General features: G+C 41.9%; 1 protein-coding gene across 2 annotated transcripts in view; it reads left to right on the top strand.

Moving 5' to 3' along the window:
* Window positions 1-12,041, top strand: part of SCG5 (secretogranin V) — a 55,733-nt gene extending 43,692 nt beyond the window's left edge. For both annotated transcript variants that reach the window (XM_003804955.5, XM_008965686.4), the window contains exons 5-6: window positions 6,660-6,713; window positions 11,457-12,041. In XM_003804955.5, coding sequence (XP_003805003.3) covers window positions 6,660-6,713; window positions 11,457-11,552 — 150 coding nt within the window. In that variant the 3' untranslated portion in view covers window positions 11,553-12,041. The remainder of the gene's footprint in view (window positions 1-6,659; window positions 6,714-11,456) is intronic.
* The last annotated feature ends 1,596 nt before the right edge of the window (window positions 12,042-13,637 follow it).

The following is a 13,637-nucleotide window of genomic DNA, read 5'->3' on the forward strand; positions in this document are numbered from 1 at the left end:
AGGGAGATGATCTCTGCAGAATCAAGGGAATAAAGATTCCAGAGCTTAGAAACAGACATATATAATTCTGCTTTATAGAAAGAGAAAAAATATTCCGTGATGTGTAGCAGTGAGATTGCTGTCGGTCCTAGGTAAGTGCATATAGCTGTCAGTTAAGGGAGTTGTTTATAAGCACTTGGAAAGAGAAATCATGACCATTTGGCATCAGTGTGCTAAAAACAAGTCTTGCCAATCTAATTATATTCTTCCATTTGCCAGCATTATTCATTTATTTGCCAGCTTGATGAGGGAAATGCAGTGGGCATGGTGCATTTGGACTTTTGCAAAGCATTTGACAAGATCGTTTTATGTTCCCCTATTGGAAGAGGTGGAAAGATACAGCCTAGGCAACAGAATATCACCAAAATGGGGCTTGTTAAAGAGTCCATGTAAATAGGGAGGGAGATTTCACATGGTATTCTGTGTGTCTTAGCACTACCCCACTCCACATTTTTATCAATGTTTGTAATAATATAGAACTTGTACTTATCAGATTCCCAGAGGATGACATGAAGTTGGAAGAGATACCATCAGATGACAGAGTTGGGATTCAAGAAGATCCCAGCAGACTAGAACAATGAGCCAAACAAGATCAGAACTGAGTGGGGATATGTCTGTGTTTCTGTGGTTGGGCCAGATGCTGAAGCCATGGGAGAAAAGTGGGGAAATACCTAGGAGTGTTCATTCACATGTAACAGTAGGTGGCCAATATGTCTGTGGAATGAATGAGTGAGTGAATGAGCAAATATTCCAACTCCCTCAGCCCTTCTAAAGTCCTCATCTCTTCTTAGCTCATTATTGGCAGATGGCCTTGCTTACTGCTTTACTGGGAACACTGAAATTTCAAAACTAAACTCCCTCCTTTCCTCCTACATTGTTTTAGAGAAATCTTCATTAATGACCACTTTTATTTTTTTCAGCATCTTGCTTTAACATGCATTGTCAGTTCCCTCTGTCTTCAACGTACACACATTTCCTGTCTTAAAACAACAAAGCAACAACATTCCTAAGTTAATTTTGCTTCTTCCAATTTGCATTATTCCATTTCCTTCTTTTTCATAAACAGTTCTGTTTGGAAGAATTGGTCTGTGGAGCCACTTTCAAGCCTAGTAGTAGAGCTTAAACATGTTGAATTAAATAGAAAAACATCTATAGGTTCTCGAATAGGAGACTGAAATAATAAAAGCCTTCTATAAAAGAAGTTATTTTGATGGCATATTAAAGGATGAAGTAAAAGGAGAAGAGACTAATCCTAGACAGGAAGAAAATATGGGGAGTCATTTCAGTTATGATGACTGTGAACACAGTGAAGAAGGGTGAGAATCCAAGACATTTTAAAGGGGGAAAAACTAACTAGAATTGGTATACGGAATAAATATAACATGAAGAAGAAAGAAGAGATATGTCAGGTTTATATGAAATGGACAATATGAACTTTTTCTTTGAATGCATTTTAGAAAGAAAGAAAAGAAAAGAATAGAGGGAGGAAGGACATAAAAAAGAGAAGAGAGAGTGAGGGAAAGAGTAGATTACCGAGGAGTACTGGGAAGGGATCCACAAGAGGTGATCAAAGCATTGCCAAACAGAAGCAAAAGCCAGGTTCAATAAGGCACAAAGAGAACATATTGAGCCTGCTGTGTTCCAGGCACTGTGCTAGATGCTCAGTATGCAGGAGTCATCAGGACATGGTGCTGGTCTTCAGAGAGCTTATAGTCCCATGGTTGAGATGAATTGCATGAAAAGGAAATGAACCCAACTTAGCACCACTCCGCTTCATGTTTCGTCTGTATTCTGAGGGCCAGGGGCAATTATTAGGGAAGATGGAAGACAAGGGTAGAGGAAGATCCAGAACTGAGGACTGGTGTGGCTGATTGGGATAGTAGCCACGGAGGAAGTCAAAGGCACTAAGGAGGGCAGCACTGAAGTTTCAGGTGGGAAGGTCTTCAGCTTCACCAGTAGGCTAGAAATGAGAGAAAGAAAGGAGGGAGACTGAGTCAAGGTGTGAGTGAAGGCAAGGAGTCCAGTTGGTGGCATGATGAGGTGGGAGGGATGAAAACATCTCTTTTCAGCTTTCCTCATCTCTTCTTGAAAATCTTCACAGATTTCTCTCATCAAATTCCACTCACTTCCAGTGCCCCAGTATGAGGCCAACCACGGTCCTTCATTCTCTGTGCTTCCTTCTCGAAACACTGACTTGAGTTTCTCTCAGTGTTTCCTATTCTTTGTCCACATTAGAGCTAAGGACTAGAATCTAGGATCAAATGTAAAAGGAAAATATTAGAGACCAATGACCAGGAACAATGTTTAGATACCTTTTATCATCTGCAATTATGTGTTTAATTAAACTTAGGTCTCCTTGTTTATTTTCTCATTACTACCTACCAGTAAAACATTGTTTCCTTGGTTTTCACATGGAAGTGGGAATTGAGTATGTCTTGCTTTTCTAAACTGGGAACCACAAACCTTCCTCAGTGCTTATATGGAATGACAGTCTCAAGCTTGTCTTCAGCCCAACCATCCTTTAAGTTAACAGAGTCATCATCTTTCATGATAGAACAGCACAAAGACCCTGCTTCCTTATCTGCTAATAACGCGTCCTTGTTTTTGACAGTAGCTGGAGCTGAGCTGCATCTTTAACAATGATTCACATATTACACATTTCAGTGTCTGTCTTGTTTCCTGCATTTCTCTCTTCGTTAGTGCATCAAGACACATTTATTAACGACACATCATATGCCTTCCGGGCCCCGTGTTAGGTAATGGGAATACAAAGATGAATGATAATAGTAATTGTATTACATAATACATAATACTATAATACAATAGTAAATAGTAATATTTATTGACCACATACTATATGCCAGACTCCTTTCTAAATACTCAGTAATCTTATTCAATCTGCCCATCCTTGTCATTCTCACTTTCCAGATGAGAAAATGCAGGCTTGGGGAGCTGAGGAGCCTGCTCAGCCCACAGAGCTGGGATTTGAACCCCATCATCTGACTCCAGAGTACTTTACAAGCTGAATACATTCCCTATCTTTTCATGGCTCATTGCTCCTGACCTGTCCTGTGTGGTAGTCCTATTGAGTCCTACCGAGGGCTGGCTGCCTTCCAGACAATGTGTGTGACTACACCAGTGGTGACCACACCAATGGCTGGCTCCTGTACATGCCAGCTACCCACTCCCCCTTTACACATTAACTGCTGAGTGTTATTTACTTAAGAAAAAGTTGTCTCAAAAAGCAAATATTTTTCCTTTCCAAATGCTTTCACACCTTTTCATCAGTAGCTGATCACAGCCAGAGCCTGAGCCACGGGGATATGAGGGACCAGACCCCTCCCTGACTTGCTTTGTCTTTCCTGACCTTAACATGTTTGATGAGTTGAATGCTCTTCAATGTGGATTTGACTCAGGTTTCCATGTGATTGGACCTGCTTAGTATTTTATGTCCTACTTAGTATTTTACATCAGCAAACACATGATGTCAGGGAAGTTTGTCTCATGACTGGCAGTGTTCACTTTGTTAAGGTGCTGCCCTCCAGGTTTCTCTGGTGTAAAATTCCCTTAGAAATTAATAGGCCGGGCACAGTGGCTTACACCTGTAATCCCAGCACTTTGGGAGGTCGAGGCAGGCGGATCACGAGGTCAGGAGATCGAGACCATCCTGGCTAACACAGTGAAAGCCCGTCTCTACTAAAAATACAAAAAAATTAGCCGGGCGCGGTGGGGTGCCTGTAGTCCCAGCTACTTGGGAGGCTGAGGCAGGAGAATGGCATGAACCCGGGAGGCGGAGCTTGCAGCGAGCCGAGATAGTGCTACTGCAGTCCGGCCTGGGCAAAAGAACAAGACTCCGTCTCAAAAAAAAAAAAAAAAAAAAGAAATTAATAGTTACTCTGTGGGAAGAAGTTTTGGGGCTGTGTAAATATTCTGCTCCTCATTCAACTTTTAACCAACAAATATAACATCCATTGATGATGCTTACCAGATTCAATAATGATGATAGCTGCAAAATGATGATTTTCTTACTCCGCTATTCTTTCTGCATTTACTAGTTGACATTCTATTCTAAGCAAGAGTTTCCCCTGCTGTTCTATTTATTTATTTATTTATAAATGTGTTTACTTATATAGTATAAGTATGGATTCATGGATTCCATAATGCATATTATTATGTATTCTGGTGTTCAAACTGTCCTAAATTTGGCCAGTGCGAGTCTCCTCAAGCTTTCTTTTCTTTCCTTTTGACAGGACCTCATCATTTTTTTGAGCACTTCTTTATTTTCTGGCCTAATTAGCTATTCCATCTTCACCCATCCTTGTACTTTCCTTCCTAGCCCTGGAATTAGACGTTTCTCCAGGAAGCTCCCTGGCTGTATTTAGGAGTGTAATTTGAAACCAGGATCTGGACAGTTGTCCAAAATCTTGATGGCACTATGGAAAGCCCTTTTAATGAACTTGAACCTGCTACTCACATGGAAAACAGGCTCACCACTCCCCAAGGAATCAACAAGGAATGGGTGTGAGGAGAGATAGCTGATTTCTTTTCATTCAATTTGTATGCTTCTCTTACCCATACCATACCTGCCAATGCCTTCAAGTCCATACAATAATAGGGCTAATTAAGAATGTCCCAGACACTTTCATGCAGGGGTAAGGAAGCATTATGCTGCTAATCCTAACGCTAGCTCTTAAGGAGACACAGGGACCATCTTTGAGAGGAAGATTAGCCAGGCCTTTTGCATTTCTTTTTTTTTTTTTTTTTTTTTTTTGAGACGGAGTCTCGCTCTGTCCCCCAGGCTGGAGTGCAGTGGCGCAATCTTGGCTCACTGCAAGCTCTGCCTCCTGGGTTCATGCCATTCTCCTGCCTCAGCCTCCTGAGTAGCTGGGACTACAGGCGCCCGCCACCACGCCCGGCTAATTTTTTGTAGTTTTAGTAGAGACTGGGTTTCACCGTGTTAGTTGGGATGCTCAATCTCCTGACCTCGTGATCCGCCCACCTCGGCCTCCCAAAGTGCTGGGGCACATTTCTTTTTGAATGAAGACTCTTATGGGTATGATCTGCCCCCAAGATCTCCTAAAGAATTAAATGATGCTGCCTTTACCTGGCTGATGGCACAGTGGAACTCTGCCAGAGCTGGCTGACAGTCCCACCCCATGGTAGTAGCTCTCAGGTTCTTCCACACTCCATCCAGCTCAGGCAGCTGAAAACAATGGTGCACATGAAGAAGACATGTCCTCACCCCTTCCCGGCCTTCCCAGCTCTAACACCAGCTCTTTGGATATTCTCTGCCTCAGGAGTTTTTACGTTCACAGAAAGGCAACCACAGACTGTAGAGAATGAGCCTCACAGCAATATCCTCATTCCTCAAGGAAATGATCTGCAAGTCTGCCTTTTCTCCCTTCCGATATTAAATTGATTCATTCCCCAAGTGAGCAGGAGATAGAGGCTGTAGCCACTACTGGTGTTTTTGGTAGTAGAGGCTCCTTCACTCTGGCACCGCCTCCTTGCATAGTTGAGGTTGGGCAAGAGATATGCATTGTAAATTGCAGGTGGGGTAGATTTTAATGAATGTGAAAAATGATGAAGCTCATTCTTGGCATTTGTCATTTTCAATTCCAAATCTATCACTAAAAATAAGTCTTTATAAGTGGACAGCTCAGAGGATACATGTTGTATAAACTTGTTCCTTACCAGAACTCTGTGGTTGTCTTTGTTTTTTTGTTTTCTTAATGTCAGAGTATTTTATTTAGAACAAAACGAATCACCTCTTTTATACATCATTTTCCTCCAGATAAAAAAAATCAAATAAATAAAACAACACAAGTAAAGCCCCCCGCCCCCCCGCCACCAAATCCCCTTCTCCCTTTCTGCCTTCAGGTTAAGTGTTCTGTCTTTTATAATCTCAATAGAAGGGAAATCTGTTGAGCATGTGTCTGATATTCTAGAGCTCATTGAAGCCCACTATGTGTTTGAAATACAGCAATGTGTGGAAACACTTACACAAACTGTGGTAACAGAGCCCTGCCCCCCGACCCAACATAACTTTCCTTTCTGCCAAGAAGTTTTTTGGCAGTTTTTAAAAGGTTCACTCTATTAAAAATGTTATAGACCAAATGGTTTTCCAATTGTCTTGACTGGGGGCACTGACTTACGCCACAGACAAAATGGTTGCAGAAGTCAGAATGTCTCGTTTATTTACACAGGGGATTGTTGTTAATAGTCAGACGCTACTCTAGAGAGCAGTTTCTAAAAAGGGAGTTAGATACAAAAATAAATGAGATAAACTTATTTGTTTTAAACAAAGGCTGTTCAAAGTGAGGAGATGGGTTTCCAGCACCCCTCATGTTTTAAAATGTCGTATTTCCCTGTTTATGTGATTGTTGATGACACTGGTGTGCCTCAGGGCATTGCAGAGGACTTTATTAAAAGCCGAACCACCACCAGCTTTTCTCTTGTGGTCTATCTTTCTGACACGACATTCCTTTCATCTAGTTTTGTTTCCAAAATATGTGTATGCAAATATCTAGGGGACACACCAAGTATGGCTTTTAAAATAGACATTCACCAAATTTGATCCATACTTCTGCATTTTTTGTTTTCTTTTCTTCCCATTCTAGAACAAGAAACTCCTTTACGAGAAGATGAAGGGAGGAGAGAGACGAAAGCGGAGGGTAACACGTGCCTGGCTGGATTGTTGCGGGGATGCTTGGAGCTTTCTGAGTGGGGCAGTGAACAGGCTGAAACCCTCGCTTGTTGGGAAGTCACAGAATCCTCCCTTGTGTAGTCCTGAGAAACACTGGTCCGTGTGACAAAGGCCACACCCAGAAAGTCTGTCCTTGGTTTCTGCGATGGCTTCCCCAGGCTTTAGCAGATGATTTTTAGTGGAACGCCCAGTCTGTAGCGATTCTAGCAACTCCATTCCGTTCAGGAAATGTGTATTGCTTCCCCCATCAGTGTGGGACATATCTGGGGGGACATGAGGGTCTGTCTGCCCTCCCAGGGTCTGTAGGCCAGTGGGGAAAACTGATCACACATCTGCATCAATTCTATAAAAACACAGGACAGAAACAGGGAAGTGCTGAACTGCATGCTCCAGGAAATAATTTTGAAGGAATTCGGGAGCAAAAGATGAGATGAACAAACTTAATTTCTCCTATGTATCTTTTTTTCTTGGCCTAGCCAGACTGATGTAAAATCTACTAGATCTGTAATATTTGTTTGCTGTCTGTTGAATTTACTGCAGGCTTAGTTTTTAACCATCCCAGGGCTGCCCAAGGTAGGAACTTGGTCTAGATACTCCACATTTAGCTACTTCATATACAGTGTTGCCTCACGTAAAACTCAATGTCACATTTGCTTTGGCTTTCCAGGGTATTTTATAGCATCAAGACTTGATAAGTGATCAAGGTCCATTCTGCTAATCCACTGGTACCTTACTAGTCAGAAGGGCCTGGCCACCTACCTCCCTCTTTATCTGATCAGATGAAAGTGGGAGAAAAAACAACCCCACTGTTACATGGTAAAATGCTATGAGATAGTGACCATTTTAGTTAAAACATACAAACCTAAGCACGTACTCAAAGCCACTGACTATTTATTCAGAAGAGCAAGTGCCTGGATCCTCACAAAATTTGGGAATCTGGGCAGTGGTAATTGTGGCCATTCTGAAGGGTTTTGCCAAATCCGGTCAGAGAGAGCTTCAAGAGGTGTGGATTTTCTGGCCTCAGCATCAGTCCTCAGGCCCCCACAACAGAAGGTTCCAAGCCCCTGTACTGCCTGACAAAACACAGAAGACATACAGCAATTTTCTATGCAAGAAGTAGAAAATTTTTACCTCTGGAAACAAATCTTTTTTGAGGAGAGTTAACAGAGTTATTAGGGGTTTTTCTTGGTGATTACAGCTTCCAATAGCAGATGGTGACAGAAAGGGTCCAAAGGGTATAATGTGGTCTTGAAGGAACATCAAGAAATTCTATTCTAGGAACTCAAAATACACATAATTTACCAGTAACACGGCTTGAATATCTCCCTACAACACAACAAGAACATTTCCAAATAAGAGCAATGACTGACCCAAAATGAATAACTTAGCTTGAAACTTTAATTGTCTCTACTTCCTGGCCCACCATTCCTTCTGCCCTGACTCAGTGAATGACCATGGTCACGATTTAGGTCATTTTTCCGTGAGACTAGTGATTACCAAAACTCAGAATGCTGGCTAAGACACATGCTATAAAGGATTTTACTTTAGCCTCAATTTCCTCCACATAGGAAAGGCTTAGAATTTAGGAAAAGAAGGGTCACTTTGACCCAGAGATATCAAGTTCTTCCTGTTCTTGGGCATCTACAAAGACCCATTCTCATGCCATAAACCATGGGCCTCTCTGGATTGATAAGGAAGCACGTTGGCCCTGCCCATCAAGAGGTCTCAGATGATGTTCCCATCTTGATTAAAGACATTAACACTGCCCCACCACCACCCCCAGTACATGAATCAATATAAAGAAACTATACACTTTATTTTTTGAACAATGAAGTCTTCCTTCAGTGAAGCTCAGCATCTGCTGTGAGTTTCCAGAGGACATTGTAAACAAAGATCCAATCCCAGTGGTTCTTCCAGTTGTGAAATGGGAATCATGTTCTCTGTGTGCCCTACCCAGTCTCTTGCCCAAGTGAGAGAAGACAAATATAGAAGTGCCTTGAGTTTTTCAGAGCACAATTAAAGCCAAGGCTCAGCTGGGCATGGTGGCTCACGCCTGTAATCCCAGCACTTTGGGAGGCCGAGGAGGGTGGATCACCTGAGGTCAGTAGTTCAAGACCAGCCTGGCCAACATGGTGAAACCCCATCTCTACTAAAAGTACAAAAATTAGCCGGGCATGGTGGTGTGCTCCTGTTTTCTCAGGTACTCGGGAGGCTGAGGCAGGAGAATCGTTTGAACCTGGGAGGTGGAGTTTGCGGTGAGCCGAGATCATACCACCGCACTCCAGCCTGGGTAATGGAGTGAGACTCCATCTCAAAACAAAGCAAAACAAAACAAAAACAAACCCAAAGCTCATTATTATTATTCCTAAGTGCTGGATTCAATACTCAGTTAAATATTTATCAAAAAAGTTCACCTGATTCCTCTTTTTACCTCCTCATTAATTTTTCCCCTCCCCTCCAACCTTTGCATGTTGTAGGTCTGGGCAGGACTTCTCCCATGAGAGAGAGATTCTCCTCAAAGTTGCAACCAAGCCCCATATGGCTTTGAACAACTTTATATACTCACCCAAATCCAATTGAATTCCTCATTGCTTCACAAATGAAATGTCAATCTACCTTTAAATGACTGTGAACTTTTAAACTCTTAAGCTGTATCTTGTTAATATTTGAGCTCTACTATTGATCTTAAACAGTTTATGAAGCTTTTAGTCTCATATTTGATAAACTTGAACCTCTCATATCCTCCTTTAACATATTAGAATTTTTGGAATAAATATTACTAAACAAAATTCTGATATGATCCCCTGGGGTAGGCCAAACCACTGTAATTGATAAAAGGAATTTTTATTATTTTAAATATTTCTAAGATGAATTCTCAGCAAGGTGTTGTCTTGTGACATGTCACTTTTCAAATGTCTGAGGACATTGCTCACTTTGTAATTCTCACCTACTTTGTGATGCATCTTTGCAGAGTGAGTCGGACCTTTCACGATTCATGCGTTTAGCAGTCAGAATGTGAAAGAACATTTGTAAATGCTAAACTCAGGTTTCATTCCTTCTCTTTTGAAGAATGTCTGCTCACCTTTCAAGAGTCATGGCAGGTTATATCATGGACAAGAGAGCTCCACCTGTGAACAGCCTCCATTCATACATGGGGATTGAGCATGCAACAGGGATTGCTGATCGTTTGTAACTACAGCTTCTTTCTTTTTTTTTTTTTTTTTTTCTTTTTTGAGGTGGAGTCTTGCTCTGTCGCCCAGGCTGGACTGCAGTGGCGCAATCTTGGCTCACTGCAAGCTCCGCCTCCCAGGTTCCTGCCATTCTCCTGCCTCAACCTCCCAAGTAGCTGGGACTACAGGGGCCCACGACCACGCCTGGCTAATTTTTTGTATTTTTAGTAGAGACGGGGTTTCACCGTGTTAGCCAGGATGGTCTCGATCTCCTGACCTTGTGATCCGCCCACCTAGGCCTCCCAAAGTGCTGGGATTACAGGCGTGAGCCACCGCGCCTGGCTACAGCTTCTTTCTTATATTTTTGTTCCATCATTGGAAGGCAACTTCAATAAACAAACATCTTCCAAAACTTTTGAATTTTTCTTCTGCTTGCTAAATACTATTTTGTAAAGTTTCAATTACTAGTTCGAATCCACACCTCAATAAATAGATATGTATTAGAGAAGGAATGGAAAAATATTTACTCATTAAGAATACCAACACATGAAAGTGATTTCGGAGTACGGAGTCTTGAGTCAAAAACAAAGGACCCTTCCCGGAAACTTCCTTTTTTGCTTCAGTTTTTGAATTTGACTGAAGGAAGGTGGAAATGATCGCTCGAGCCCCTAATGAATTCTCCTTAGTAAAATACTGGCGAGGAAGAATCAATCCCAGCAACAGGATGATCTGGGACCAGTCTTCAGATGTTAATTCCCACTTGGCCCTACTCTTCTCCTTTAGAACATTTTTCTTGCAAAATATAATTTAATGCATTTCAGATTCCCTTTCCTACCTAAATAGGGCCATAGAATAATAATTATCTTTCTTATGGGTCTTGGTATCTAAGTTAGTAGCAAGAACTTATGAGCTGGTTTACTGCATGTCTTTGCACCAAAAATAATAATTTTTAAAAAGACCACATTGTATCTGATAAAGAGCTCTATAGTTGTGTGAAAAACACAATTAGAGACATCTATCAGTCAGAAAATATTTCATAGGCTACTGAGGTATTAATTAGTACACTGGAGTAATTGTTTGGTAGTTGGTAGGTGCCACTGGTTACATTGTTGTTAACCTAATAGGCCAGAAACAATTCTTTTCTTTTCTTTTTTCTTTTTTTTTTTTTGAGACAAAATCTTGCTCTGTCGCCCAGGCTGGAGTGCAGTGGCATGACATCTGCTCACTGCAAGCTCCGCCTCCCGGGTTCACGCCATTCTCCTGCCTCAGCCTCCCAAGTAGCTGGGACTACAGGCACCCACCACCACGCCCGGCTAATTTTTTGTATTTTTAGTACAGACGGGGTTTCACCGTGTTAGCCAGGATGGTCTCGATCTCCTGACCTCGTGATCTGCCACCTCGGCCTCCCAAAGTGCTGGGATTACAGGCGTAAGCCACCGCGCCTGGCCCCAGAAACAATTCTTGTTCATTTCTTTTCTGAGATGTCTGTATCTGATGTTCACATGTAACACCAAACCACATGGTTTTTGTTTGTTTTTCAGAGTGTCAATCCATATCTACAAGGACAGAGACTGGATAATGTTGTTGCAAAGAAGTCTGTCCCCCATTTTTCAGATGAGGATAAGGATCCAGAGTAAAGAGAAGATGCTAGACGAAAACCCACATTACCTGTTAGGCCTCAGCATGGCTTATGTGCACGTGTAAATGGAGTCCCTGTGAATGACAGCATGTTTCTTACATAGATAATTATGGATACAAAGCAGCTGTATGTAGATAGTGTATTGTCTTCACACCGATGATTCTGCTTTTTGCTAAATTAGAGTAAGAGCTTTTTTGTTTCTTGGGTTTTTAAAATGTGAATCTGCAATGATCATAAAAATTAAAATGTGAATGTCAACAATAAAAAGCAAGACTATGAAAGGCTCAGATTTCTTGCAGTTTAAAATGGTGTCTGAGGTTGTACTATTTTGGCCAAGTCTGTAGAAAGCTGTCATTTGATTTTGATTATGTAGTTCATCCAGCCCTTGGGCATTGTTATACACCAGTAAAGAAGGCTGTACTCAAGAGGAGGAGCTGACACATTTCACTTGGCTGCATCTTAATAAACATGAATGCAAGCATTGGCATATGGAGTTTTCTTTTTAAAGCATTATAAAGAACAATTTCTTTGTTTAATAGAACAACCTGATCTACATATATGATAGTATATGATCCAAACAATAATGCTGTGAACTTAATGGGTCTGGTATTATCCCCATTTTACAGATGGTAGAACTGAGATGCATTCAACACACTGAGATACATTCAACACACCATTGGGAATCATCAGCAAAATCCAGCATGAAGAGACTCTACAGGATAAGTAGCCTAGATTTTTCCAACAAATAAATGATAGGAGGGAAAAATGGTGGGGTACTATCGTAGATTTTAAAAGGCTTAAGAGACATACGAGCCAAATATAATGTGTGTGGGTCTTATTTGCATCCTGACTCAAAGAAAAGCATTGATCAGACAGTCAGGGAAGTTTGAGTAGTAACTGAATATTTTGGTATGATTCAAGTGTTACACAGTATTATATTATGGCTATTTTTTTAAAAGAGCCCTTATATCTTAGAGATAAATATTGAATTATTTACAGATGATATGATGTCTTGGATTTCTTTAAAATAATCCAGTGGTAGTGATGAGGTGGAGGGCCAGGAGGGAATGGGGATATAGATAATCAAGACTGGCCATACACTGATAACTGTTGAAGCTGGGTCAAGGGTACTTGGGAGTTAATTGTACTTCTTATATCTTTTTTTTGTTGCTTTTTTTTTTGTTTTTGAGACAGAGTCTTGATGTATCACCCAGGCTGGAGTGCACTGGTGTGATTTCAGCTCACCGCAACCTCCACCTCCCGGGTTCAAGCGATTCTCCTGCCTCAGCCTCCAGAATAGCTGGGATTACAGGTATCCACCACCACACCCTCTAATTTTTGTATTTTTAGTAGCGACTTGGTGTCATCATGTTGGCCAGGCTGCTCTCAAAACTCCTGACCTCAAGTGATCCGCCCACCCCGGCCTCCCAAAGTGCTGGGATTACAGGCATGAGCCCTCGCAGCTGGCTTGCACTTCTTATTTCTATGTTTGTATGTATTTGAAAAATTCAACAATAGAACCACAGTTAATGGTTAAAAAGTAAGAGTAGATCATGGTAAGAACTGGCCTGGAGTCCGGGTGTGGTGCCTCACGCCTGTAATCCAAGCACTTTGGGAGGCCAAGGCAGGCGGATCACCTGAGGTCGAGAGTTCGAGACCAGCCTGACCAACATGGAGAACCCCTGTCTCTACTAAAAATACAAAATTAGCTGGGTGTGGTGGTGCATCCTTGTAATCCCAGCTACTTCGAAGGCTGAGGCAGGAGAATTGCTTGAACCCAGGAGGCAGAGGTTGCCGGTGAGCCAAGATCGTGCCATTACATTCCAGCCTGGGCAACAAGAGCAAAACTCCGTCTCAAAAAAAAAAAAAAAAAAAAAAAAAAAAAGAACTGGCCTGGGTCGGGTGCGGTGGCTCACGCCCATAATCCCAGAACTTTGGAAGGCCAAGGCAAGTGGATCACCTGAGGTCAGGAGTTCAAGACCAGCATGGTCAACATGGTGAAACGCTGTCAATACTAAAAATACAAAAATTTATCCAGGCGTGGTGGCAGGCGCCTGCAACCCCAGCTACTCGGGAGACTGAG

This window comes from Pan paniscus, chromosome 16, assembly GCF_029289425.2.
Source record: "Pan paniscus chromosome 16, NHGRI_mPanPan1-v2.0_pri, whole genome shotgun sequence".
Lineage (NCBI taxonomy): Eukaryota > Metazoa > Chordata > Mammalia > Primates > Hominidae > Pan > Pan paniscus.